General features: G+C 36.6%; 2 protein-coding genes across 3 annotated transcripts; both read right to left on the reverse strand.

The window, feature by feature from the left end:
• Positions 1–9,891: 9,891 nt before the first annotated feature.
• Positions 9,892–12,381, reverse strand: LOC105185876 (nurim homolog). Its single transcript, XM_011145715.3, has 4 exons — positions 11,766–12,381; positions 11,249–11,606; positions 10,952–11,074; positions 9,892–10,271 (listed from the first exon to the last, which is right to left on the reverse strand). The coding sequence occupies exons 1-4, from the start codon at positions 11,878–11,880 to the stop codon at positions 10,148–10,150; spliced, it is 720 nt and encodes a 239-aa protein (XP_011144017.1). The 5' UTR covers positions 11,881–12,381; the 3' UTR covers positions 9,892–10,147.
• Positions 12,382–13,764: 1,383 nt separating this feature from the next.
• LOC105185877 (uncharacterized) lies at positions 13,765–16,705 on the reverse strand. 2 transcript variants are annotated; one of them, XM_025301898.1, is made up of 5 exons: positions 16,470–16,705; positions 15,774–15,956; positions 15,588–15,680; positions 15,362–15,480; positions 13,765–15,279 (listed from the first exon to the last, which is right to left on the reverse strand). In XM_025301898.1, the coding sequence occupies exons 1-4, from the start codon at positions 16,562–16,564 to the stop codon at positions 15,402–15,404; spliced, it is 450 nt and encodes a 149-aa protein (XP_025157683.1). In that variant the 5' UTR covers positions 16,565–16,705; the 3' UTR covers positions 13,765–15,279; positions 15,362–15,401. The 2 variants fall into 2 exon arrangements, with proteins under 2 accessions (XP_025157683.1, XP_025157684.1); XM_025301899.1 differs by having other exon boundaries at positions 16,536–16,703.
• Between the last annotated feature and the right edge of the window lie 9,071 nt (positions 16,706–25,776).

Genomic DNA, 25,776 nt, shown 5'->3' on the forward strand with positions numbered 1-25,776 from the left:
AGATTAGTTCTTTTTTCAGAAACATAAGGCATGCATAATCCTGCTATGCTTTGTCACATAGGAGACTCGTATTCAATTTTTCTTATCACAACAATACCCAAGTAGGACAAAAAATCATGATGACATCAAAGTGACAAGAAAATGACCGAATCATGAGGAAAAAGATGGGTTTTTCTCATCATTTTGACGTCGTTGTGATTTCTTTGTTCTGCCTGGGTAATAGTAAAAGATTTAGAAATGTTTCGTTCGTTCATCGGGCCAATTGTATGCGCCTGATGCTAATCGAACGGATAATTTTCGAATTCAGGAATGAAATAAAACATGTAACACGTAACACTGTGCTTGCACACTGTGTTTCACTCTGCCATCATGTTGCGCGCTAGGAATTTATTTTGCCATCGTCGTCGGAGTTATCGGGCCTATGGCCCTATTTCGTAAGAGGGAACAACGGCACACAAACGCAAGTAGCGATAAAATTTTTTTAATTCAGTCCACGACAAAATTACGGGGTCGAACCGACCGGGTCGTGGCCGGCGATAAGATTACTCTGACGTCGGTTATAAGTGCATTGGTTACGTAAAGTGATACCACACGAGACGAGATGTGCTCTCTCTTTCTCGAGACGATACCTTGTGAATATGACAGCAATCGGTTCCATTAAAGATCGCGACAACAAGATTGCGTAAACGCGCGCGCGCGATGATCGTAAATTCATGTTACCTTACTTGTATTAACAGATCACGAAGAAAATTTTGAGGATTTTGAGTTTCAATATGTAATTCGACGTGAACTCGAACTTTCATGATTGAAATCTCCCAACGAGAGTTCTGCGGTTTCCCTCCGTCGATCCTGCGTGTGCATATACGTTTAATTATCGGAACGCACGCACGCACGCACGCACGCACGCACGCACGCACGGTGATCCTGCAGGAGAGGAGTGCATTTAACCTGCTGATCAAGGGGCGTGGTGGCGTCGAGACGCCAGCCGGCTGTGTATATTACGTGTATCGAGTGACTATATCGAACCGGAACGAAGCTAGCTCTCCTTTTGAAGAAAACTACCTACTTTCAGCGACTAGTTTCAATTTTTAATATATTTTCTTCATATTATATTATTTTTCCATGAAAATATTATAAAGTCGAAATCTAAAACAAAGTATACTCGTGGTCAAGATTACATAAAGATCAAACGAAGACGTTGTAAAAGCCGTTGGCCGTATTTAGCCACACAGGTCATCTCAAGATAAACTCGCAAGACGACCTTAAATATGTAAGGTTGGGCCGTGAAATAACCGATCGTAGACACTTGTAACTCTTAAATATTTCGGATATTCGAGGTTCATCGAAGAACTTCGAAATCGCGATGCAAAATATCGTCAAGGGCGAATTCGCGAACTTCGCGAGCCGCGATAAAATTGTCAAGGGAGAGCGGCGCTCGCAATTGCGCGAAATATTTCGCGACTTATACTGCAAAGGTCATTACAAAGATGCGATTCTTCTAACACGCGCTCGATGGCATGTAAATGCAGTCATTGCCCCAACTCAGAGAGCCGCCACCTGCGCCATTCACGAGCCATAGCCAGCTTTGCCCAATCCCCTGCGTGCTTGCATTCGCATCGCCGAAACCGCGAAACACGTATTACAGTCTGTAAAGTAAGAGCGTGTACGGCATAAATGGCAGTTGGCTTCAAATATCATCCTAGTTTTTTTGTGAGCCGATAGATGAAATCTTTGTCGTAAATGTTTTGTTACAAAAGATTCAGTTGGCGTCGAACTCTAACCTGAGAAACACGTTAACCGCCATGAGTACCGCATACGCATCGCGCTACGAGGCTGTGTTCCTTTGTTCCCACCTCAAAGGACCAAAAATGTCATATGCGGTGGCTGCTAAATACATGGGAAAGTCAAAATCGTTCGTCGCTAAGTGGGTTCAGCAATATAAGAAGATCAAAAATGTCGATGACTTGCCAGAACGTGGCTCGATAGGCAAGGTGACGCCGAATATGGAAAAAAAAATTGTGAATTTGTTTAAGCGGAACCCGACCTTAATGCTTAAAATTTATGAGAAGTGTTTGTTGCTGACTGTTGAACGATGCTTCATAAAAAAAAAACGAAGACTGGATCTTACAGGAAGACAACGACCCAAAACACCGGAGCAAGCTTTGCACCGAGTGGAAAGAGCAGTCTGGCATCGTCACACTTGATTGACCATCGCAGTCACCAGATGCAAATCCCATTGAAAATGTGTGGGCATATCCTCAAGCTTCGAGGAAAAAGAGTGTGCACTTTGAAGCAGCTGACACGACAAATTCGTCTCATTTGGAGGTCTTTACCGAACGAATATGCAGTCAACTTAGTGGAAAGTATGCCTCGGAGATGTCAGGCAATTATCAATGCCGGTGGTGACTGGACTCATTATTAATGGTATAGCATTTTTCTTCTCATGGAGTACAACAAATCCATGTACTTAAAAATCATTAAAAATAAATTTTTCTACACATTAACTCGTACACGCTCTTATTTTACAGACTGTACCTTTGGTCTGTTTTTTTCAGCTGCACTGCGGAACTAGTGCAATAAGTTAGAATGAGACAACTATATTTTTTCTCACTTTAACTTATTGCATCAGTTCAATAGTGCAGCTAAAAAGAACAGACCACTTTTCTCCCTCGCCCCCGTCACCACCCCCCTCGAACTTGCCGACGCGCCGTCGTGCGGCTCATCACAATTTTTGCCCGAGTCCCATATGTATCTTGTGCGTCCGCTTCCCCCATCAGATGGCGCGCCAGCCATCTGGTGGGGGAAAAAACGCGATGCGTGCCAATGGGGGAAATTCACGACTGCAACCACGACGATGAGAGCATGTCGACAATTATGATGATGATGATAACGGCGATGACGATGATGATGATGGCGATGACGACGATGATGATTATGATGACAACGACGATAATGATCATGATGATGATGATGATGAGATGATGATAATGATGATGATGAGGGCGACGTCGACGACGACGACAGTGACGACGTCGACGACGACGACGATAACGATAACGACAACAATGACAGAGAAAACGACGAGGCGAAGACGATGACGGCGACGACGATAACGACGCAGCAATGTGATGCGGTGGAAAAGAAGAGTATAGTACTAGTAGTGGCAGGGGACAGTGCGATATAAGTTGGTAGTGGTGTAACGCGCTATACGCAGCGGCCGGCTTTAGTTCGATTCGATCAGTTGAAGCACGTGGACGTTGCGGGAGCGTGCTCGCTGCTTCGCGGCTTGTTTCTTCCTTCGCCGTGTTTCATTTCTTCTCATAAGCACTTTTGCGTTCGTCGCGTAGCATCGGATCAGAAAGGAAATAGAAACGGATAGAAAGAGAAGCGAGAGCGAAAGAAAAAGAGAGAGAGAGAGAGAGAGAGAGAGAGAGAGAGAGAGAGAGAAAGAGAGAGAGAGAAAAGAGAAGAGACGGAGGGAAAAAGATTACTCACGCAGTACATTTCGCTCGAAGAGAAGAATGGTGAAAGAGGAAGAGAAGAAGGAGAAAGAGGAGAATACTCTCGTTCCCTTGCTGCACGAGGAGACGTGACCTTTCTATTTTCTCTTCCGACGTTCCTTCGGATTTAAACTGGTGGTCCGGTGCCAAGGCCTCTCTCTCTTCTCTGCCTGCTCTCCTCTCTTGGTCGTCTCTCGCTGCTTCTCTTCTGTCCTCTCTCTCTCTTTTTTCTCCCCTTCCTATATCGTTTCTCTCTCTCTCTCTCTCTCTTTCTCTCTCTTTCTTTCTCTTTCTCTCTTCTCTCTTTCTCTCCTCTCTCTCCCCTTTCTCCCCTTTTCTCCTCCTCGCCATCTTTCCACCTCCTTGAATCGTGCGCCACGCTTCCGGCTGACAGTGCGCTTTTTGGGCCTGCGCCTCGCGCGATGGACGTCGCAGTCTCCCCTACTCTTCCACCTTCATCTCCTCCTCCTCGTGACGCGACGCGATTCTTCGTGAAGCGCGAATTTTCCCGTCGTAAGGAGGGTGGAGTCCGTCGTGGACGTTTCATACGAGATCGCGAGGCGTTTACGATACGACGACGACGACGACGACGGCAGCGGCGACGGCGGCTGCGACGGCAACGACGAGACGTGCGTATCCGGGTGTGCCGGATTCACGGACGGACGGATGGACGTCGGCCATGTCGTCGTTCCTCCTCAAACGAGCGAGCGAGCGAGCGAGCAAACGAGCGATCGATCCTCCGAGAGCGGAATGTGCGCGCAGCTGTTCAACGGCTCTTCATCGTCGGCATTGGATCAGGGATCAGGTAAACGAAGATCGTAATCCGAAAGTTTTTTCTCGGACGTCTCGCCGCAGGAACTTGCACGATTAATCTTCCGTCAACTCGCTTGGCATGAAAATTTCTTCCATCTTCCTTGAATTTTACATGTAGGATCGAATGATATTTTTTTCTTTCCTTCTGAATTCCAATGATTTCTTTTCTCTTAACGGCCAAGCTTCTCGGAATGATCCTTTTGGGAGTTTTACTTCGAAGTTTTACTTCGTATATTGCGATTGCGGGGATTGAATTTCACAAACGTGTCTCCTTACGTTCTTTTTCCATCTATTAATCTTTATTTTATTCAAAAAGTTCAAGTTTTGTTATATATTCGTTTCTTGATTATTATAATTTACTATTTTATATATTTATCTGTTTGCATATTTTTTAATAGAAATTAATCGTTGATACAATAGCATATAAATTACAAGACAGTTGAACATGATACAAATAATAAAACATTGTTATTGGCAGTAATAATAATGAAATAAAATGTAATTATATCCCATGATAGGGAAAAAAGTAGAGGATCTTTTTACTTATATAAGCAAACAGCAAAAAAATTAATACTACTTAAAGAACAGACTGAATTACTTATGTTAGGATTAATTGTTTAATTTTTTTTTATTCGTTTCAATGATATAGAGAGTTGAAACAAGTTAGCAACATAATTTTTATATTTCTGTTTTTTTCATCAATGTATTTATTAATATTGATTCATTAACAAGTCAAGCTTAAATATTTTTTATTTCCCTTATATTTAGTACATTTTGCAAACAACATACCCAGTAACGATGGCACAGTGGTTAATTAAATTAAATGTACTATTCTCTAGCGGTTCTACGAAATTATTTCCGTGTTTTATCGTGTGTATTTCGTCGTGTTAAATATTCATCGGAATTTTACGGACACATTTTACTTCGGACGTAGAAATTTTCTATATATATATATATATGTCGCATTAATTTCTTCACTTTGGCATGTTATTTAAGAAGAAGCGGAAGACAATCCTAAAATTGATCTCTATTTCGCTAAAATTTAAGAGTGATTCATCGCCGAAGAGTGGCTCTCTGTTAACGTGATTCTGCTCTTTAGAATGCGACATTAGTACATCATTGCAGAGACCCTGATATTTCCACTTCGAGATCATTCTCCCCTGTGAATGAACTGAATTATTAAACAGTCTTTGTTTTAGCACTCTTGTTTTACATGTACTAGATATCAGAGTCGTAATGAGTCCCATTGGCGCCCCCGGGCAAAATATTTCCCGTGTCCTGATCTCAACTTGTATTTGTAATATGTTGCATGAGTGCTGCTGGCGTGTCCGAAAAATATTTATAATCCAAGAACGCATAAATGGAAACACATGCAGAAGCAGAGAGTTTCTAATACTTCCGACGCATCTTGAAACGCATTCGATATTCAATAAGAAAATTTATGTTCTAAGAATTACTCAGAGGCGAATGCTCCAAATGGATATCGGCAATGCGTCTTGAGACGTATTGAGAAAGAAAAAAGATATTCAAATCTCTCCGAGGGTGCACAATTTTTTCAATGTGCTTCGGGTTGCTTTCATCGCCAAATGTGAGCGGAATATCATCAGTAAGAATGAATTCTAGTGCTATATTCGCTATGTAACGCCGGAAAAATCCCGGATGATTCCCTCGCGATAGAAATGTTTGGGTAATGTTAACCTGTTTCGCCGACCGGCCGGCCGGCTGAATAGACAGACAAAACGGAGGAACCATCTCTAACTTGAGTCCAACCGAACGAGCGACGCGTCGAACGTGTCGCGTCGCCGCCACGTATAGCGATGCGCGCATGCGCAAGCGAGTAGTCTGGCGCCAGCAGGTGCGGTTAAATATAGCTTATGCAACGGTATCCTCCGTTCGTTCCCTCCGCCCTTCTGTGTTTTTCTGTCACTGTTTCTCCCGCTCATTCTCTCTCTCTCTCTCTCTCTCTCTCTCTCTCGCTCGCTCTTTTTTCTCTCTCTCTCTCTTTCATTCCTGTTCTGTTCGTCGCGAGAAATGCGTAAATACGGTTAATATACGTATACACTATATAAAAAGAGTTTTTGCAGTCCGATAATAAAGAACGATATTCGAGTCTATCACGACGCGGTCAACGAGTACTAAATGAGAAGTATTTTCATGAAAACACTGACTCTCTCCTACTATTAACTTTAATCGAATCGAAACACACACACACACATCGAGTTGCAATATACTTGCAATATATGGCGAAAAACATCTTTTTAAATGTAAGTCCAAATGCCGTTTGGAAATAAACTCTTTCATTTTGACCAGTGGTTGCGAGCACCGGGGATTTATTCGTGGATTTTAATGCACAACACTTGTGCGGTGCGTGTTGTTGATCGGACGATCGTTCGCGATCGATTTGCATTCGCGACGCGATGTCGCGTTTCATAATGAGTCGCTGACCAACACGGTTCAGCAGCATCCATTTTGTTTCTCTCACATTTCTGCAAGGAATCGAAGGTCTTCCCGCGAACTCGATCGAGTCGCAATATATATATATATATATATAGAGTGTCCCGACAACTTCACTCGATACGTTCCGAGCTCTCTCGCGCGCGCATGCACGTGCAGAAGAGATATTTTATATAAATTTATCAACTGTTTCTCAAATTGCATATAAACGTGTGAATGCTTTCCTCGTTATTCCTCGAGCACTTCAATGCCGATGCACTTCTCGTCAATACTCTACGTACTTGAGAATCTTGAGGATTGAAAACACTTGAAGATACATGAACAAAACAACTATTATGTAGTCAAATATAGCCGATTTCATAGTACAATAAAATCGGCGTTACGATGTAATCGGGTTTTGTTCTTTCTCTTTCGAATTTAATGTTAATTTGCTAATCTATTTTTAATCTAGCTATAATTTGTTAATCTAGCTAATAATCGACAAGAATCGAAAAAATAGAATCGATGAGACTGTAAATACACGGTCGATTTCGCGCAGACTGCTATCGAACTCACATTTTCTTATCAAAGCCTGTATAATGCGTACATATAGAACACTCGTATTGAATGTCATAATATCACAGTGTACAAGATGTCACCTTAGCCAGACTGAAAGCACTATATTAGCAGTTGTTATCTTACGCAACTTTATCGCTCTTACGTTACAGCTGTAATATCTATATTATCTATTATTAATTCGTATTAATTAATCGAAAATACGATACAAAGATACGCGTATAGATTATACGCGCACGCGAGCGTGTGTATTCTCATGTTTAGTAGAATTCAGAAAAACTAAAAAGCGCGCGAGCAAAACTTGTTCGTTTTGTGTAAAATAATTAATTTCAAATAATAAAATAATATTCTAGCTTTAACTCGTACGAAGTTTATATAACACTTTTGTCAGAGTTGAAAACTACACGAGGTTGTTGGTCATTTTCACGCATGTAACGTTGTAATTACGCCCAGAGGAATCACGAACTAATCCATTCCGTTCAAATCAGATAGCAGTTTTAAAGAAAAATTCTATTTAGTAAACGGCACGAAATCGATCGGTCGACGTCAATCCCGAGATTATCGGGCTTGATATTTGTTATTGATACAGATTGATCTCGGCTTGAACAAGTGTTTGCTGACAGCTCATTGGACGGGAAAAAATTCCGAAGTGGGCTAATATTCATTGAAACGTTGACTTCGCTGTTTTACAAATCGACGCTTCCCACAATTATCTTTGAGCCTACGATAAAAATTTTCGGCAAACGTTTCTTCGCGTAAATAGTCTCAAAAAACACCAGCACGTAATTTGTTACAAAAAAGTTGATTCAATACCAGTTTGATTTAATATTACATAAAATGGGCCTAAAAATACGATTAATTCTGTTTCGTTAATATATTTTTATGTAAACACGTTTTCGTCATAATGTTGCACTCTTGACGAAAAACCGATTTAGCGGAATCTCCTTGCGTTGTTACACGAATTATTAGTTTCTCGCCACTCTATAGATTTCGAAGAAGCTAGTGCGACGACCAGTTTGGGACCAGTCGGCTTTCACGAGTATCGCCATGACGACACCTGCATATAAATGCAGGAACCTTCGTTTTAATATTTTAAACATGGCGGCAGAAGAGTATACAGGTAGGCGGATGAGAAGTATCGAGAAAGTGAGAGAAAGAAGAGGCATGCAGCGGCTGCGGTAACGAGCCATTTCTCGATATACACGATGTACATGAAGCGAAATGCAAGGGAAAAATTATTGCGCATCAGAAGTTTGCAAAATAATCCTCATTCATCCTCATATAGTTTTCCTGCATTTCTCTGTAGTTGTAACGCACAAAAATTATTTTGGAACTTATTAAGATTTTTTTTCCATAACTTCAATAATATCGAGTGCTGATTTCATTGTTTCTGTTAATTTCCAAGAGAAAATTTGAGAGAGAGAGAGAGAGAGAGAGAGAGAGAGAGAGAGAGAGAGAGAGAGAGAGAGAGAGAGAGCGTGTGTAAAGAGAGTAAGAGATTCTAACTAGTTTCCTCCAGTTGTCTTCGTGTGATCCTCTTGGGACAGGAGGATCAGAAGCCAGTTTTATGTAACCATCGAGCAGGGTCCGATATTAATACCTGCAATAAATAAACGCCTCTTCCCTGTCCCCGCTTGTGCCTTCCCTCTCCTCTTCTCTCCCACCTACCAAAGAAGCACCTCGCTTTGTATTTTATTCTCTTTTCGATTTCCCCTGCGCATTCTCCAGCAGTCGGTTGAATCGTCGGAGAATATCCTTCTAGATATTCTCGACTTCTATCGCAGTCATTAACCATCTACATTGAAATAATATTATTTATGGTTACTAAGTTGTCAATCTCCAATGAGGACTAAATTTGAATTAAGCTCTTAGAAAGTTTAGTTTAGCTTTAAGAAACCCCAATTATTAATTTGTGATCTTTTGATTTTAATACAAATTAAATTTTCAATTATAGCTGAAAGGAACTCCGCAAGAAGATAATAGACGTGGAGGTCCTTCTCAAGCATATCTCAAGAACTTTCCAAGCACGTGTTCTTCAAGATGAACACATGCGTTTGGATGGAGTATCTGTTCACATCTTACCGGGCAGCATTAGATTGCGCTCGAATCTTCTAATACTGTCAGGTAAAGATGTCGTCAGGATTCCGAAGACAACGATAAATAAAGAAGAGAACTCGATATCAATTGGACTTACGAAACAAGACGCAATGTAACGAAACCAATACAACTTATGGAACCTTCACGGTTCGATTTAGTCACTTGAATTTCCCCGAGAAAGCTTATAAAAGGGCGCTAAATCTCTCCATGTGCGCAGTCTCTAAAAATAGACTACGAGATAAGCTCGAAAGTCTTCCCTCAACAAAGAGATCCCAATGCATTGGAATTTGTTGTATTAAAATAAGTGCGCGTGCTTTTCTAGATTTGTTACGCAATCTCTCTTATTTTCCTTCTTTAATTTTCCGCTTATTTAAATCAATCTCTCTTACTTATTCTCATTTTCATTCGTTTCTTTTTAATTTTATTGTTTATGATAAATATTATAAGTTTCTTTGGAAGAAAAAGGACTAAATTCCTATCTTTTCTTAGTTATATTTTAGAACATGTTAACATTTTAAAATAAATTAACTACATAAACTAATGTTTTAATGATTAAATAACAAAATGTACGGTTACCAAAATGTACGGTTGAAAATGTACGGTTAACAAAATGTACGGTTGAAAATTTCTTTTGATTACATCATAATTAATGTAATTTTTGTCAATTGTGCGTATATGACATATATTGATAAAATATATCTTTTATTAATAGCAAACAAAATCGAAGATTACGATAATTCTTTTTGTTTTTGTTGGAAATGTCGGACGTGATAGCTATAATCCTCGGAATCTGTAGTCCATCTTACCATCATATATCCTGTCAACACAGTGGCCAATAACATTCGATCTATACTGTAAGGAAAACAGATTTTGTTTAAATATCGTCGTAAAAAAATCTGAACTTAATTTAACTGTCAAATTTGCAATTTTTGACAGTTGTAGCAAATAACAGTAACTACTAATTACTATTTGATAGGAAGGACAGAAAGAATATAAAAATAGTGCATAGGTAATGACAGTAATTAATTAAAGATTAACAATATTAATGTGATATTTATCACATTAATATTATTAATCTTTAGTTGCTTTCACTATCTTGCTTTTTATTAATTTTTTTTATATCTTTCATTATGCCTATTAGACCATCTAATAAATGAATTATACAAAATTGTGTTTGTGAAGAACAATATAAAAATTGATATAAAGATTAATTTGTAAAGATGATTATTATAAAGATTAACTCCAAAGAGAGTTTTAAACAGAGTTAATATATATGTTCAAAAAATGTATCTTATATTCTTTATAAATATATGAAGTATTTCATTTTAAACTCTTAGACAATTTATTTTTGATGATAAAGAAACTTAGGAAGAAAATGTTTCTCACCAAAAAGAACTCTTGACCTTTGGTCAATGATATAAGTATAAGTTTAGTTATATGTACCAAATCAAGATGCAGATTATATAGTGCATAATAAGTATGTATATATATTTAAAATGATATATAGCTAAAATGCAGAGAAAATATTTTACCTCATAAAAGGATATAGCCATAGAACAATAAGGAAACCAGTGAAGCTAGGATGTCTCATATGTTTCATATATCGCTTCAACCCTTTAGATTTATTATCTAAAGGACTATTTCTCCCAGATACTCTGTAAATCAAAAGTAATAAACTAACGATACAATACAACAAAATTCTTATTGCCATTAGCAACATAGTTATTGTCGTAAGGTTTATCTTTATATCCAAGTTCTATCATGTTCATTTTTTTACCTGAATAAATATAAAAAAATTTAAGGTTTATAATCAAAATGCCTATTATTACCTGTAGAAGACTTGTTTTAGTCCATGTAATTCAGCAATATCCATCATGATGCAGCCACTGTAAATAAAGCTCCAGGCAAATACATGAAGGCCATTAAAAAGCATCCAAATAGCATTGCTAGAGGTGTTAAAATGCCAACAATAAAGAAATGGAACTTGCTTCCAATTGTTGATAAGGAAATGAATTACAGCTGAATTGCAAGCATTATAAATGCTTCTACTAAGATGTTCTATATGTAACTTGCAGCATATTTCTTTGAATTGATTACTGGCCATGAGAGTATGTTGAAGGATAAAAATAATAAGTAACAACTTATCCAAGAAGAGATTCCAGAGAGCATCTTGTTCTGTACTATCATCTGAAATATATAGAAATTATCTTCAATAATTGTAATCGTCTGTAATTTTATAACGAATATTAATAATGAAAGGTTTGTAGAAAATATTAGTTATGAACTATAAGATAAGTTAGGATTTTTAACAAAAAATAATATAAATAAATTGAATAAATTGAATACCTGAATGAATGTGTACATCGTGACTTGACAGGAAATATGTCAAACAGCACAAAATATAACAAGTATATAAAAAACTACAGGCTGATAAAATTACACTAAACACATTCGCGATCATTTTTTATGAGATAAATCATAGAAGTACACATGTAAATTTAAATTTGTTGCATGTTTTGCAATTATGATAAAAACAACGATAAACGTAACATCTTGTAATGTATATACAATAATAACAGTGAATCCATTCAGTGTATATTTATCACACCACTAATTCAGAACTTGGCGAGATAAACAAACTCAAATCAGGTTAAGCACTTCAGTTATGCTTTCACGTGCACCAACATGGGAGACACCCAATTCGACATAGCACGATTGGACATAACCATAGACATAGTAAGAATAGACTGCGCGTGTACTCTTGTGAAGACTGAAGATCAGGTAGAAAGAGACAGAAAGCAAGTGCCGAGTATCTTTCTTTCTCTGCTCACGCATGCGCAGTGATGCGCAGTAATATATAACGTGCTATATACATGATGTTAGGTTAAAAAAAGTTGTGTAATGTTAAATAAAACCGTTTAAAATTTAGAGATAAATGTGTTTCAACTATTAAAAAGTACGTGTAAACATTTATATTGAAACGATTAAATATTTTATACATGAATATGTGTGGAAAAGTTGTAATAAAAATATCAATATTACAAAGTAATATAATCTTTATTAAAAAAATATATATATATTTTTATATAAGTTGTTGTTTATTTATTGATTTTTGAACAAGGTTATTTTATTATTTTTCATCCGAACTCGTTGTATCGAATCTGCGAATGATGTACTTTCATGTTTTAAAATTAAATTAAAAAATGTTTTCAAAATTAATTTAATTATTTGGTTTCGGTGATCAAAAAGTGGACTTTGATCGAATATATGATTATTATAGTCAAATATATGCACAGGAATGGAGCGTACAGCCTCACATATGAGATGTGCAAGAATATTTTTATTTGTAAATAGTCTGTGTTGATTACATCGTACTATTTTATATGCTATCTTACATATCGTAATCACATCATTTGATGCTTCACATAAGTTGCCTCGATCCTTTATCTGTATAAGTTTACTGGTACGCTCTATATTCAACTGTTTATATGTATTATTTGAAAGTAATTGCTTGCATTCTGAACAATTAATTCTTTTCATAATAGTTTTAGCAACATATCCTGATATGTAAGCAATGGTTTCTGCAGCATATTCATTAACTTTTTTATCATGTAATACATAATTATGCTCAATAAAGATAAGATCTGAAGGTTCATCTTCTAAAGATCTTTCTTCTAAAATAGTATCTTTATTTTGTTCTACATGTTCGTTAATTGTCTGTATATCATTCGTAGATTCATGTGAAAGTGTTAGCAATACAGTATCATCTTGTGGAATGCAATTAGCATTCAATGAGACTGACACATTCGCTAAATGCAATATCTTTCTATATGACACCTTAAATTGCTTTACGCTAAGATTATTATTCCAACCATGCATTCTTCTAATCAATGAAAAAAAAGTTTCGATATGGTCCTGTGATAATTTATAAGTAAGAAGAAAGTTTATTGCATTTACATTAAATAATTCTTCTGCTAATAAAATAATGTTCTGCAAATTAATTATAAATCCAATGAAACCTGTTTTGAGGATGCTTTGTAATACGGGAACATCATTTATTGTTAAGGAAGCAATGTAATGCATAAAAGTTTTAGCTTTATCTTTAATAGTACATAATGTATTTCTTGTTATTGCATGTTTATTTTCAGTTTTATTGTATATGTTACGTGAATTTAAGATATCAAATATGTCATTGAAAGTTTTACAAAATGTTGCAGTAGTTGAAGCTCCTATAAATCTTGGTTCTTTTAATTCATATTCTAAAAACGTCAATGCATCAGCCACAGAATTACTTAATGTTTGTGCTGCTAGATTAACTTTCATCTTTTCATTAAAAAACTGTATATGTCTTTTTCGCATTTTATTGGCAACATGTAATTTTTCCACAGTTTGCACATTTACTAATTCTTTCAGAAAGTTCCAACTTATTACATTTTTGTCTTTATCTTTAATAATCCCTTTACTAATTGCATTCCTCACAAGCTTTAACATGTGACATGCATCATAAAAAATATAAATATTTTTAGATTTGTTAATAGGATGCTTAAAATATGGAACAATATGTTCAAAATTGACATGTTTTAACTGTGCGCCTAGTATCTCGCACATTGCAATATTAGAAGTTGCTCCATCAAATGTAATACTAACAACGTAAATTGCTTTTTCATGGAGAATACTTAAAATGTTATTTAACAAATTTGCTTTTTCCTTACCATTTAATGCCTCGATAACATAAAATGCAATTGGGATTTTAAAATGATCATTTATGCACACTAACATAAAAAGAAGGATATGGGTAGCAAGTGGCAGACTGTCAGACTTACTATCTTTAATACCCGTTTCAATAAAATCGTGTAATTCTTTGCCGTCCCAATCAACTTTTTTCTTAATATTCATTTCATCAAAAGTTATATTGAAAATTAAGTTCTTTCCTTTCTCTCTAGCATTTTGCACCTTATCGAGTTTAGTTTTAAACGATTGTTCAGATATACCGAAATTGCTACGAATTGTCTGCGTCCACATGCGCAGTGTACTGGGATGAGGTAAACTTTTTAAAAACATTTTTCTTACATACAAATATGCTGCAGGCGAATGAAAATGTAACGTGCATGCAAAACTTTTTAAACTTTCGGGGAACGACTTTTTTCGCTTCTTATTTAACATTGTAAGTAGCAACTGTTGCATAACAGGTGACAAAATATCCTAAATAAAGAAAAAGGAAGTACAAAATATAGATATAAAAACAGAAGAAATCAAGGAGACAAATGGTTGTACGCATAGACATATACATAATAACTTATTTAGAACGAAGATATAACATCATTAGTGCATTTGTAGATTTGTAGATTGAGAGGGTATATGTATACGCACAACATTTGTTATATCATATTTTTAACATGATGTAGAAACCAAGTATTGTTCTATCATTTGCTTCATTATCATGGACCTTTCTATAAGAGTCAATATTATGATAAAGTTACATTGTGATTGGAGAGTTATCATGAACTTTCTTATAAAAGAATAAACATTGTGCACAATGTGAATTTCAAATCTTTCTGCGAATGGAAAATAGCTAAACTCAACTTACTTTGATTGCATCTATACCATTATTTGTTATAAAGTTTTTACTTTTCAGGTCCTGAAGCAAATCTTTATAAGTTAAAACTTTCTTCTGCATAGGTTTTTCTTTTGCCACATATTTTTTGTTTCATTTCGAATATATGACACATATCTTACAAACTGCTCCCATTTTGCATCAGACACAAAATCTGTTTTACGGAAGCATTTTGTAGCATGTTTAGAAGTGTTTACAAATATTTTTTTAATTTTTGAGTTTCTAAAATTCTCTTGCGACAATTTCCTGAAAATAAAATTTTGATAATTTATAATTTGTTGGAATAATACTCGATAGGAAAAATTATTTTAATCTTTAGATATCTCACCTTTTTCTACTGTGATTATTACTATGGTTGCTATGGATGTTTATGTTATTACATCTTCTGCTACATGTGTATGTATATCTGCATCTGTGTCCGTAATGGAATTCTTACTCGTATTTTCACTATAAAACAAAAAATATTCACATACATTAATGTTTTATCTTATATATTACGATAACTTTATTTTCCCTTTTGGTGTATATCTTAGTGTATCTTTAGTGTTTCTTACCTATTTCTTTCATTGTCTATGTCATTATTTTCTGCTGTATTTGTATTTATATCTGTGCTTAAATTGGTATCTGTATCCTTCTCCACATGTTTACTACAAAACAAAATATTTCAATGTAATGGATTTATTGCATCTTCCTGTAAGATTATTACATGTATGTTCTTATTTATAATTTAACATTCTCACCAATTTTCTTCCACGAAAATTAATGGAACTGCAGTCTTTCTCAATATTTTATTTTGTTTATATTCATTCATTTCATGATAGTCATTTTTTGTAAAGTGGTCACATATTTTTACTCCTTTGTAAGATACATCACGGCCAATAACGTGAAACCATTTTTTTCGCATTTCTTCATTTTTTGGGATTCTGTAAATTTTTTACATATATATTTTCACTTATATATATGTGTATATATATTATTAATTACGATATGTTTACATTCATATTGAATACAAATATATTTTTTAAATTACTTATGAAATGATCGTGGATAAAGAGGGTTTTCTTCCACACCACAAATACAGCACGTAGTAACTATTTTTTAAATTATTTTATTCCTTGTTTTCTCCGTGAATATGTATATGCTATGGTGCGTCGACGGATTCGATTAACTGTAGTCAACAAAAACTTTTAGCAACACACCAGCACTGACACAACACTGACAGAATAATCAGTTTTTCTTAAATGAAAATGCGAAACGAATGTCCGAGGCATTAGAAGGAAAGTAGAGAAATAAAGCTGCAGAGAAACGCGGACAGAGCAGTTAGAGAAGATCTTCCAATGTGATTCTAACCTTCACGCTACCCTTAATCCTGCTATGACCGACATGCGCGTGTGATCGCAGGGAAATTAAGCGCGTAACAATACGTTGATACTAACTTTAAATAAATAAAGCAGAACATCTCCTGAATCGTGCAGCAAATAAACTGGGAACCGATCACGCACCTCTTTTTAACCGCATACAGCTGTTTCATTACTCTTTTTCGCTCCCCACTCTTTCCCCACTCCTTTCCTTGTGTGAGAGAGAAAGATACTCGGCACCTATTGTCCGTCTCTTTCTACTTGATCTTCAAGTTTTGGCCCTCACACGCAGTCTATTCTTATTATGTCTATGGACATAACCAACCGGTGTAAAGTATTATCTGCCATGGAACTACGTAAAATGATAGACGAAGAAATAGAAAGAAATTTCCTGTCTACATAAAGAAAGTAACTATGTAAGTAGAATCGTGCATCATCGGGCTGTTTCGGTTGTCATCCGTAGTGCTGGAAATAGAAAGACCTTCATAGCTCTTTTTATATCTATTTCCTACCTTTACGAGGCAGTTTATATAATGACGTGTACGTTCTCTAGTTTTAGGGTGTTATGGTTGCGTTCAGAAAACAAAACACTCACTGAGCGCTTAAGCCAGCGGCACACGGTGCTTGTTTTCGTGCTGGATTGCTTGCTGGATGAAAATATTGCGTTGTGATTGGTACATTTCCGAAGATGGATGGAAATGCACCAATCAGAACGCAGTATTTTCATCCAGCAAGCAATCCAGCACGAAAACAAGCACCATGTGCCGCTGGCTTAACTATTGGTCCTTACTGTTAAGCCAGCGGCACACGGTGCTTGTTTTCGTGCTGGATTACTTGCTGGATGAAAATACTGCGTTCTGATTGGTACATTTCCGAAGATGGATGGAAATATACCAATCAGAACGCAGTATTTTCATCCAGCAAGCAATCCAGCAAGAAAACAAGCACCGTGTGCCGCTGGCTTTAGATCCTTACATTAGGCCTGTTCATTTTGTCTGCACTGCTGAATTGGTGCATTAAGTAAAAGTAAGACAAACGTAGGTTTCCTCACTTCAACTTGTTGCACCAATTCAGCAGTGCAGACAAAACGAACAAGCCTATTCAGACTAATAACGTTGACGAATTACTCAACCGTTGTGTAACCGTTGTGTTTTCTAAACGTAGCCTATGTTCTTGCTAATGTTATTAATGAGTGGTAAAGTGAGTGAAAATTCATATGAATTTAAAAGAAATTATGAGTAAATATTATTTTAAATTATATTGAATATACAGGATGTTATAAAAGTCCCGGAAGAGCAGAATAACTCGAAAAATATGAGTCCTAGAAAAAATGCGAAGTACTGAGTTTTTATGATTTTTTCCTAGCTATCTGACGGTGACCTTGGATTTGACCTTGACAATGACCTTGAAGGTCATTTCAAGGTCAGATCAATTTTTTTAAATGGGACCCCATACTTTTGACCCCAGAAATGAAAAGAGCGGAAAATTTTACGTTCGGATATGACCTTAAACACTGCCAAATTTGACTTCTGAAGGTCACATAAAAGTCTAAGCTTGGTTTAGGCTGAAAACGCGAATATCTTCGAAAATGCACCTGCTAGGGAGCAATGTTACGCATAAGAATAAGAGTGTACCCATACAGCACAGCACCGTTGTAGCAACATTGCAGCAACGTTGTTTTGCAAGATTGCAACATTGCAGAAACGATGCGAAATGTTGCTGCAATCTTGCAGCAAAGGTAAAATGTCCGCTTGCAGCAATATTGCAATGAAATATTGCAGTAACATTGCAGTGTAACATTGCAGCAACATTTGTAATATAATTTGTATGCAATAATGCTTTATATACAGGGTGCACGATTTATCTGAAGACATTGAAATATCTCGAGAACTATGCATTAGATAAAAAAAAGTGGTTAATGAAAGTTGTTAGTCTCGAAGGGGGACATCCAATGATACCAAACTCGACCTCCCACCCCACTCCTTGGGGGTGGGGGTTGGGGGCAACTTTGAAATCTTAAATGGAAACCCCCATTTTTCATTGCAGATACGGATTCTACGCCACAAAATACGTAAATTTTGTCCGAAACTTTTTTTTTGATTCGTGATAGATGGCGCTGTAATCGCAAAAAATTATATTTTCCGCAATTCTCCAGAAATGATCATTGGATTGAGAAGTAAAAAAATCTGTTCAATATTTTTAAAGAACATAATAAAAGTTATTCCCCTCCCATCCTCTCGGGGTAAGGTGGGTGATAACGTTCAAATCTCAAATGGGAACCCACATTTTTCATTGCAGAATTAGATTGTACGTGAAATTTTTATTAAAACAATTTTTTTCATTCGTGATAGATAGCGTTGAATTTTTCCGAGAAACTACTTTTAGCGTTACACAGGAACAACGACGAGGACGTAGTAGTTTTATGTTCCCTTCGGGTGCTTTTTTAATGTGAGTCCCCTTGCCTCTCACAGATCGGGGTGCTTTTTTAATGTGAGTCCCCTTGCCTCTCACTGTTCAATTAATTATAAAGTAAGTGTTCGAAATTTTTACCTTCAACTTCAATACACTTATTGATCCTTTTTTCAAATGACTGTACACAGGATAGAAGCATATCTGCGGGAGTTTCAGCGCAAGCGTTTCTTATGCGTTCTACCCTGTTTTCACGAGTTGTTGGCACTTGTTGATTTAAATATATTGAACAGGTATTTTTTATTTCTCAATCCAATGATCATTTCTGGAGAATCGCGGAAAATATAATTTTTTGCGATTACAGCGCCATCTATCACGAATCAAAAAAAAGTTTCGGACAAAATTTACGTATTTTGTGGCGTAGAATCCGTATCTGCAATGAAAAATGGGGGTTTCCATTTAAGATTTCAAAGTTGCCCCCAACCCCCACCCCCAGGGAGTGGGGTGGGAGGTCGAGTTTGGTATCATTGGATGTCCCCCTTCGAGGCTAACAACTTTCATTAACCACTTTTATTTATCCAATGCATAGTTCTCGAGATATTTCAATGTCTTCAGATAAATCATGCACCCTATATATATATATATATATATACAGGGTGTCCGGAATGTGATCATTAATATTTTGTGTACTGGTAGAACTCGTTAAAACAATTAAAAAAGTCCTGTGCCATTTTACAATTTTTTCAACATTTATTCCACAATTAATTAAAATGTGTAAACGAATGAGCGCACGAGAAAGCGACAGAACGGGCTCTGTATATAAGAAGATGGCTTACCTCGCGCAGCGAGAGGCAACCGTAAGCGACAAGAGGCGTGCGCGCATGACGAGGAGTGAACGAGCGCAAACGACGAATGAGCGAGCGCAAGCGACAAGAGGCAGCCGCCCAACGCTCTCTACGCGCTCATTGGCTCACATGTTTCAATTAATAACTCGATAACTATTGCTAATTTGACATTATGGTACATGATTTTTCTTCTCGGCTGCACTCAATCTACCAGTACACAAAATATTAATTATCACATTCCGGACACCCTGTATACCAGGTGTGTCGGTAATTCCTTTCCGGTTTTTTCGCTAAAGAAAACACGTTATTTACAATGAATAGTTAAAATATATTTATTCAAAGTATTGGCCATTTGATTCTATACATTTTGCCCATTTCTCAGGCAATTTATGGATGCCATTCCAAAAGAACTGTTTCTCCTTTGAGCTAAACCATTCATCGAGCCATTTTTTAACTTCTTCGAAATCGGCGAAGTACTGCTCTGCAAGCGCGTGCCCCATCGAGCGAAAAGGTGGTAGTCGGATGGAGCCAGGTCTGAAGAGTACGACGGGTGCGATAAAACTTCCCATCCAAGTGATTTCAACACTTCTTTGACTGGTTTTGCTGTATGAGACGGCGCGTTGTCATGCTGCAAAATCACCTTATCATGTCTTTGAGCGTATTGTGGACATTTTTCGATCAATGCACAGTTCAAATTGATCATTTGTTGTTGGTAGCGATCAGTATTAACTGTTTCTCCAGGTTTCAACAGTTTATAATATACGACACCAACCTGGTCCCACCAGACACAGAGCATGGTCTTGCGACCAAAGCGATTTAGCCTTGCAGTCGATAGGCCGCCTTCGCCAGGTGATAACCATGATTTTTTTCGCTTGGGATTTTCGAAATAAATCCATTTTTCATCACCAGTTACTATTCGATGCAGAAATGACTTCCTTTCATACCTTTGAAGCAGCATTTCACTGACGATTTTTCGATTTTCCAATTGCCTGTCATTCAATTCATGTGGCACCCATCTTCCCATCTTTTGGATCTTTCCCATCGCTTGTAATCGTTCACAAATTGCTACTCGGCTCACATTCAACTTTTCTGCCAATTGTTTTTGAGTTTGTGTTGGGTCTTCATCCAATAACTCCTGCAATTCCGCATCTTCAAACGTTTTCGGCCTACCAGGACGTTTTTTGTCTTGAACGTTGAAATCACCACATTTGAATTGTCGAAACCACATGTTTCACATGTCCTTATGGTTGGAGCATGCTCACCGTAAGTCTGTACCGGCAAACGATGACTTTCAGCGGCTTTTTTCTTTTGATTAAACAAGAAAAGTAATGCGTGCCGCAAATGCACGTTTTCAGGCACAAAACTCGACATTTTCAAAAAATTATTAATCTATAACGCTGTTATTTTGGCGGAACGCCAAAATGTATATACAGATATATATACAGAGTGTCCTATTTTAATAGACCTACTCAAATATCTCAAAAACACTGCGTTAAATCGAAAAATGTTTCAGACAAAAGTTATTTGGTTTGAAGGGAGACATAAGGCAGCGATAGCATTTTGTTTATAGATAGCGCTACTTTTGAGATATTCACTAATCATCAATTTTCTTAAATAGAAATCCCAATCTTTTATTATATCACCTTTTTCGACCAACTAATTTGAACAATTTTTGTCTGAAATATTTTTCTATTTGCTTAATATTTTTTGAGATATTTAAGAAAAACTTGGTAATTTTTTCACCATTTAACTTACGATATCTCGCTAACTATTCATCGAAAGAGAAAATAGTATCACTTTTTTATTTTATTTACTATCAAGAACGTATTACTATAATAGTGCCCTAACTTTTGTTAACTTATCGACCTTTGGAAATTTCAAGATTATTAAATTAACAAAAGTTAGCGTACTATTATAGTAATATATTCTTGATAGTAAATAAAGTAAAAAAGTCTAATACTATTTTCTCTTTCGACGAATAGTTAGCGAGATATCGTAAGTTAAATGTTGAAAAAGTTACCAAGTTTCCCTTAAATATCTCAAAAAATATTAAGCAAATAAAAAAATGTTTCAGACAAAATGTTATTCAAATTAGTTGGTAGAAAAAGATGATATAATAAGAGATTGGGATTTCTATTTAAGAAAATTGATGATCAGTGAATATCTCAAAAGTGACGTCATCTATAAACAAAATGTCGCTGTCTTATGTCCCTCTTCAAGCCAAACGACTTTTGTCTGAAACATTTTTCGATTTAACGCAGTGTTTTTGAGATATTTGAGTAGGTCCTTTAAAATGGGACACCTCATATATATTGAGGTTTGAGACACCTTGCCTTCAGTGGTCGGGTTTGAGGCACCTTGCCTTCAGTAGTCGGGTTCCGAGACGCTTTACTTTCAGTAGACTTCACGATCAGTGAAGTAACGTAAAACGCATAATTTTGAGAACAAGGTCAAGGTTGAAAACATCATATCCGAACATAAAATTTTTCAATCTCGACACTTTTAGGTCAAAAGTATGAATTTTCAGTCCTAAAAAGGTCCGGTTTGACCTTAATAATAATTTTAACTCATGACCTTGAGAATAAGGGCAAGGTTACGGCTGAATGTCCCTCGTTGACCTCTACATTCTTATTCTTATGCGTAATATTGCTCCCTAGCAGGTGCATTTTTTAAGATATTCGCGTTTTCAGCCTAAAACAAGCTTAGACCTTTATGTGACCTTCAGAGGTCAAATTTGGCAGTGTTCAAGGTCATATCCGAACATAAAATTTTCCGCTCTTTTCATTTCTGGAGTCAAAAGTATGGGGTCCCATTTAAAAAATTAACCTGACCTTGAAATGACCTTCAAGGTCATTGTCAAGGTCAAATCCAAGGACACCATCATATAGCCAGAAAAAAATCATAAAAACCCAGTACTTCGCATTTTTTCTAGAACTCATATTTTTCGAGTTATTCTGCTCTTCCGGGACTTTTATAACACCCTGTATATATCTTATCACACACACACAAAATTACTTAATTAAATTAAATTCATATTTGGACCACCTTGTATTTGTTCCATTTCTTATATTTTAATCAATAATGAAATAAAATATGAAAATTATATTAAAATCTTATTAGTATATGTTATTATTTATAAGTATCATTATTTATTTATGAAAATAAAGGTTTTATTTAATATTTTACCCTAACTGCACCGTACATCCCTGATAGCAAATATCATAGACCAGAGCTCGGCAAAATGTGCACGCGACGGCCGATTTTCGACTATCTCCGCCCACCGCTATTCCCTTTACCTCGCCGCTCCGCGCGCTGCCCACAAGCCGCTCGAGTCTCAGGAGCGTGTTTCCGATAGTTTTCCATGTCACCCATTAAGTACTATTGTTGACGCGTTTTTTTTTTAAGTGGTATCCCCAGTAAGCCTAATCCACTGATGACTGTAACAACCCGTAACTAATTGAACAGAAGCGAAATAAAATATGTTAAATGAAGAATATTCAATTCGATTTTCGGCGTCTTTTATTAGTAAGAGTGGAAACGTCAATTTGGATATTGCATGTAGTGAGCTGCATAAGACGTGGTAAGGAATCGTCGCTTAAAGAAGAACACTTCTCATTTTTTATAAACTTTATTTTTGAAAAATGTAGAGGCCTCTGGAGATACCACTTAAAAAAAAACGCGTCAACAATAGTACCTCATGGGTGACGTGAAAACTATTGGAAACATGCTCCTGAGGCTCGAGCGGCTTGTAGGCAGCGCGCGGAGCGGCGAGGTAAAGGGAATAGCGGTGGGTGGAGATAGTCGAAAATCGGCCGTCGCGTGCACATTTTGCTGAGCTCTGTCATAGACATATAATATATAGACCGCGCATTCGCAACGTTTCCTTTGTTTGCATATGTTCAATATTAGAAAGAGGTAGCATGCTTTCGTAGAACAGTCTGTCTCTTTCTAATGATGCGTGGTGAGGTATTTGGCCCTTCCGCCTGTTTAGAGTGGAATGTTATGTCTCCGGTTCTCTTTCTTTTCGTGAAACAAAGCGTATGTAAACAAGACGATTGACATTAAAAATTATAAAACGTATTTACTCATAATAGTATAATCATAACACAAAAAGTATAATCGTAACACAATGAGTCTATATTGTTGTGTATGCTACAGTAATGCATATAAAAGTGACAAACAGATTATTTTCCACTGGTGTATAATTATACCCATCGTCATATGTCTATATTCATCATTTTTCCATACAAAATCGCCATTTTTCCATATGCGTGTATTTATATCAGACGTATTTTCTTCTTTTTGCCTTTTATAATTCCCCTTTCTCTATATTCTCCTACTTCTGTTTCCTCTGTCACTGCTTTACCCCCACCACGCATCGTTAGAAAGCGATAGATTGCTCAACGAAAGCATGCCCATACAGCACAGAAAGATTGCAGCAACATTGCAGCAATCTTGTTTTGCAAGATTGTATCATTTCAACATCATTGCAAAATGTTGCTGCAATGATGCAGCAATATTGCAGCAACGTTAAAATGTCCGCTTGCAGTAATATTGCATTGCAATAATGCAGCAATATTGCATTATAATAGCACAGCAATATTGTACTGCAATACTGTAGCAATATTATACTGCAATAATACAGCAACATTCTGTTGTAATATTGCAATAACAATGTTATATAGTATATATGCATTAAAGTTACAGCTATTATGCCTATATATATATACATATGTGTGTGTGTGTGTATGTGTGTATAGAGTGGCGTAATAGCTGTATAATATATAAAATTAAACAATATAATATTATATAGCTCTAACTATAGCTCTAATATATGCAACTAAACCATTCTAAAACATGTATTCAACATTTTGTAATTATATTAGGAGTACAAATAAGTTTCCGCCGTTTTCTATTAAAAATTAGGAATTTATTGTGAAAGAATGGTACATTACGTTTTATTCAAAGTATTGTCCATCACTAGCCACTACTTTTTCCCATCTTTCTGGCAGCATTCGGATACCACGTCGGAAGAACTCTTCATCTTTTGAGGTTATCCACGAATCGACCCAATTTTTAGTATCTTCATATGATGTAAAGCGCTGCTTAGACAGGCCATGTGCCATCGACCGGAACAAGTGATAATCGGAAGGGGCAATGTCTGGTGAATACGGCGGGTGGGGTAGGACTTCCTAATTAAGTGTTTCCAAATAGATTTTGACCGGTTTTGCAACATGTGGCCGAGCGTTGTCATGTAGGAGAATAATTTTGTCGTGTCTGGAGTAGTAATGGGCGCGTTTTTCCTTGAGTGCTCGGCTCAATCTCATTAATTGTGTTCGGTAGAGAGCTCCAGTAATGGTTTCGCTCGGTTTGAGCAACTCATAATACACGACACCAAGCTGATACCACCAAATATACAGCATGAGTTTTTTCTATGAATATTCGGTTTGGCTGTCGATGTTGAAGCATGGCCAAGTGGTCCCCATGATTTTCTCTTCTTTAGGTTATCGTAGTGGATCCATTTTTCATCACCAGTGACTATACGATGCAAGAAACTCTTTCTTTTATGCCTGGCAAGCAGCATTTCACACGTGCAAAATCGGCGTTCAACGTCTCTCGACTTCAGTTCATATGGAACCCAATTTCCTTGTTTTTTAATCATTCCCAAAGATTTTAAACGATGTGAAATTGCTTGTTGAGTCACTTCTAATGTAAGTGCAAGTTCTTCTTGCGTTTGGCACGAATCTTCCTCCAATAATGCTTCCAATTCCGTGTCTTCGTACACTTTCGGCCTTCCACTACGTTCTTTGTCTTCCACGTCAAACTCACCGTTTTTTAATTTTTGAAACCACTCACAACAATTTCTCTCACTTAAAGCAGTCTCACCATATGCTTCTAAAGCAATCGATGCGCCTCAGCTGCAGATTTCTTCAAATTAAAGAAGTAAATCAAAAGTTCCAGCAAATGACGCTTATTCGGCACAAAACTTGACATTTTCGCACGAAAAAAATTATGTGATGCTGATCACTAATACTTCAAGGTTATGTTGTTACCAGATGTCCAAACTTACGATATTATGTTTTACATCTGACAATTTCAACATAATCTTCTGGTGGGGCCATCTTTTGTCA

Source organism: Harpegnathos saltator, unplaced genomic scaffold, assembly GCF_003227715.2.
Source record: "Harpegnathos saltator strain DR-91 unplaced genomic scaffold, Hsal_v8.6 scaffold456, whole genome shotgun sequence".
Lineage (NCBI taxonomy): Eukaryota > Metazoa > Arthropoda > Insecta > Hymenoptera > Formicidae > Harpegnathos > Harpegnathos saltator.

Coding starts and splice junctions, on each gene's coding strand:
- LOC105185876 (XM_011145715.3), bottom strand. CDS start 11,880: ATGATCGCGAATGTGTTTAGTGTAATTTTATCAGCCTGTAGTTTTTTA. Junction 11,607..11,765: donor CGATGTACACATTCATTCAG/GTATTCAATTTA, acceptor TATATATTTCAG/ATGATAGTACAGAACAAGAT. Junction 10,272..10,951: donor TGGCTATATCCTTTTATGAG/GTAAAATATTTT, acceptor TTTTCCTTACAG/TATAGATCGAATGTTATTGG.
- LOC105185877 (XM_025301898.1), bottom strand. CDS start 16,564: ATGAAACAGCTGTATGCGGTTAAAAAGAGGTGCGTGATCGGTTCCCAG. Junction 15,681..15,773: donor ATTTTCGTGGAAGAAAATTG/GTGAGAATGTTA, acceptor TTTGTTTTGTAG/TAAACATGTGGAGAAGGATA. Junction 15,481..15,587: donor ATAGACAATGAAAGAAATAG/GTAAGAAACACT, acceptor TTTGTTTTATAG/TGAAAATACGAGTAAGAATT.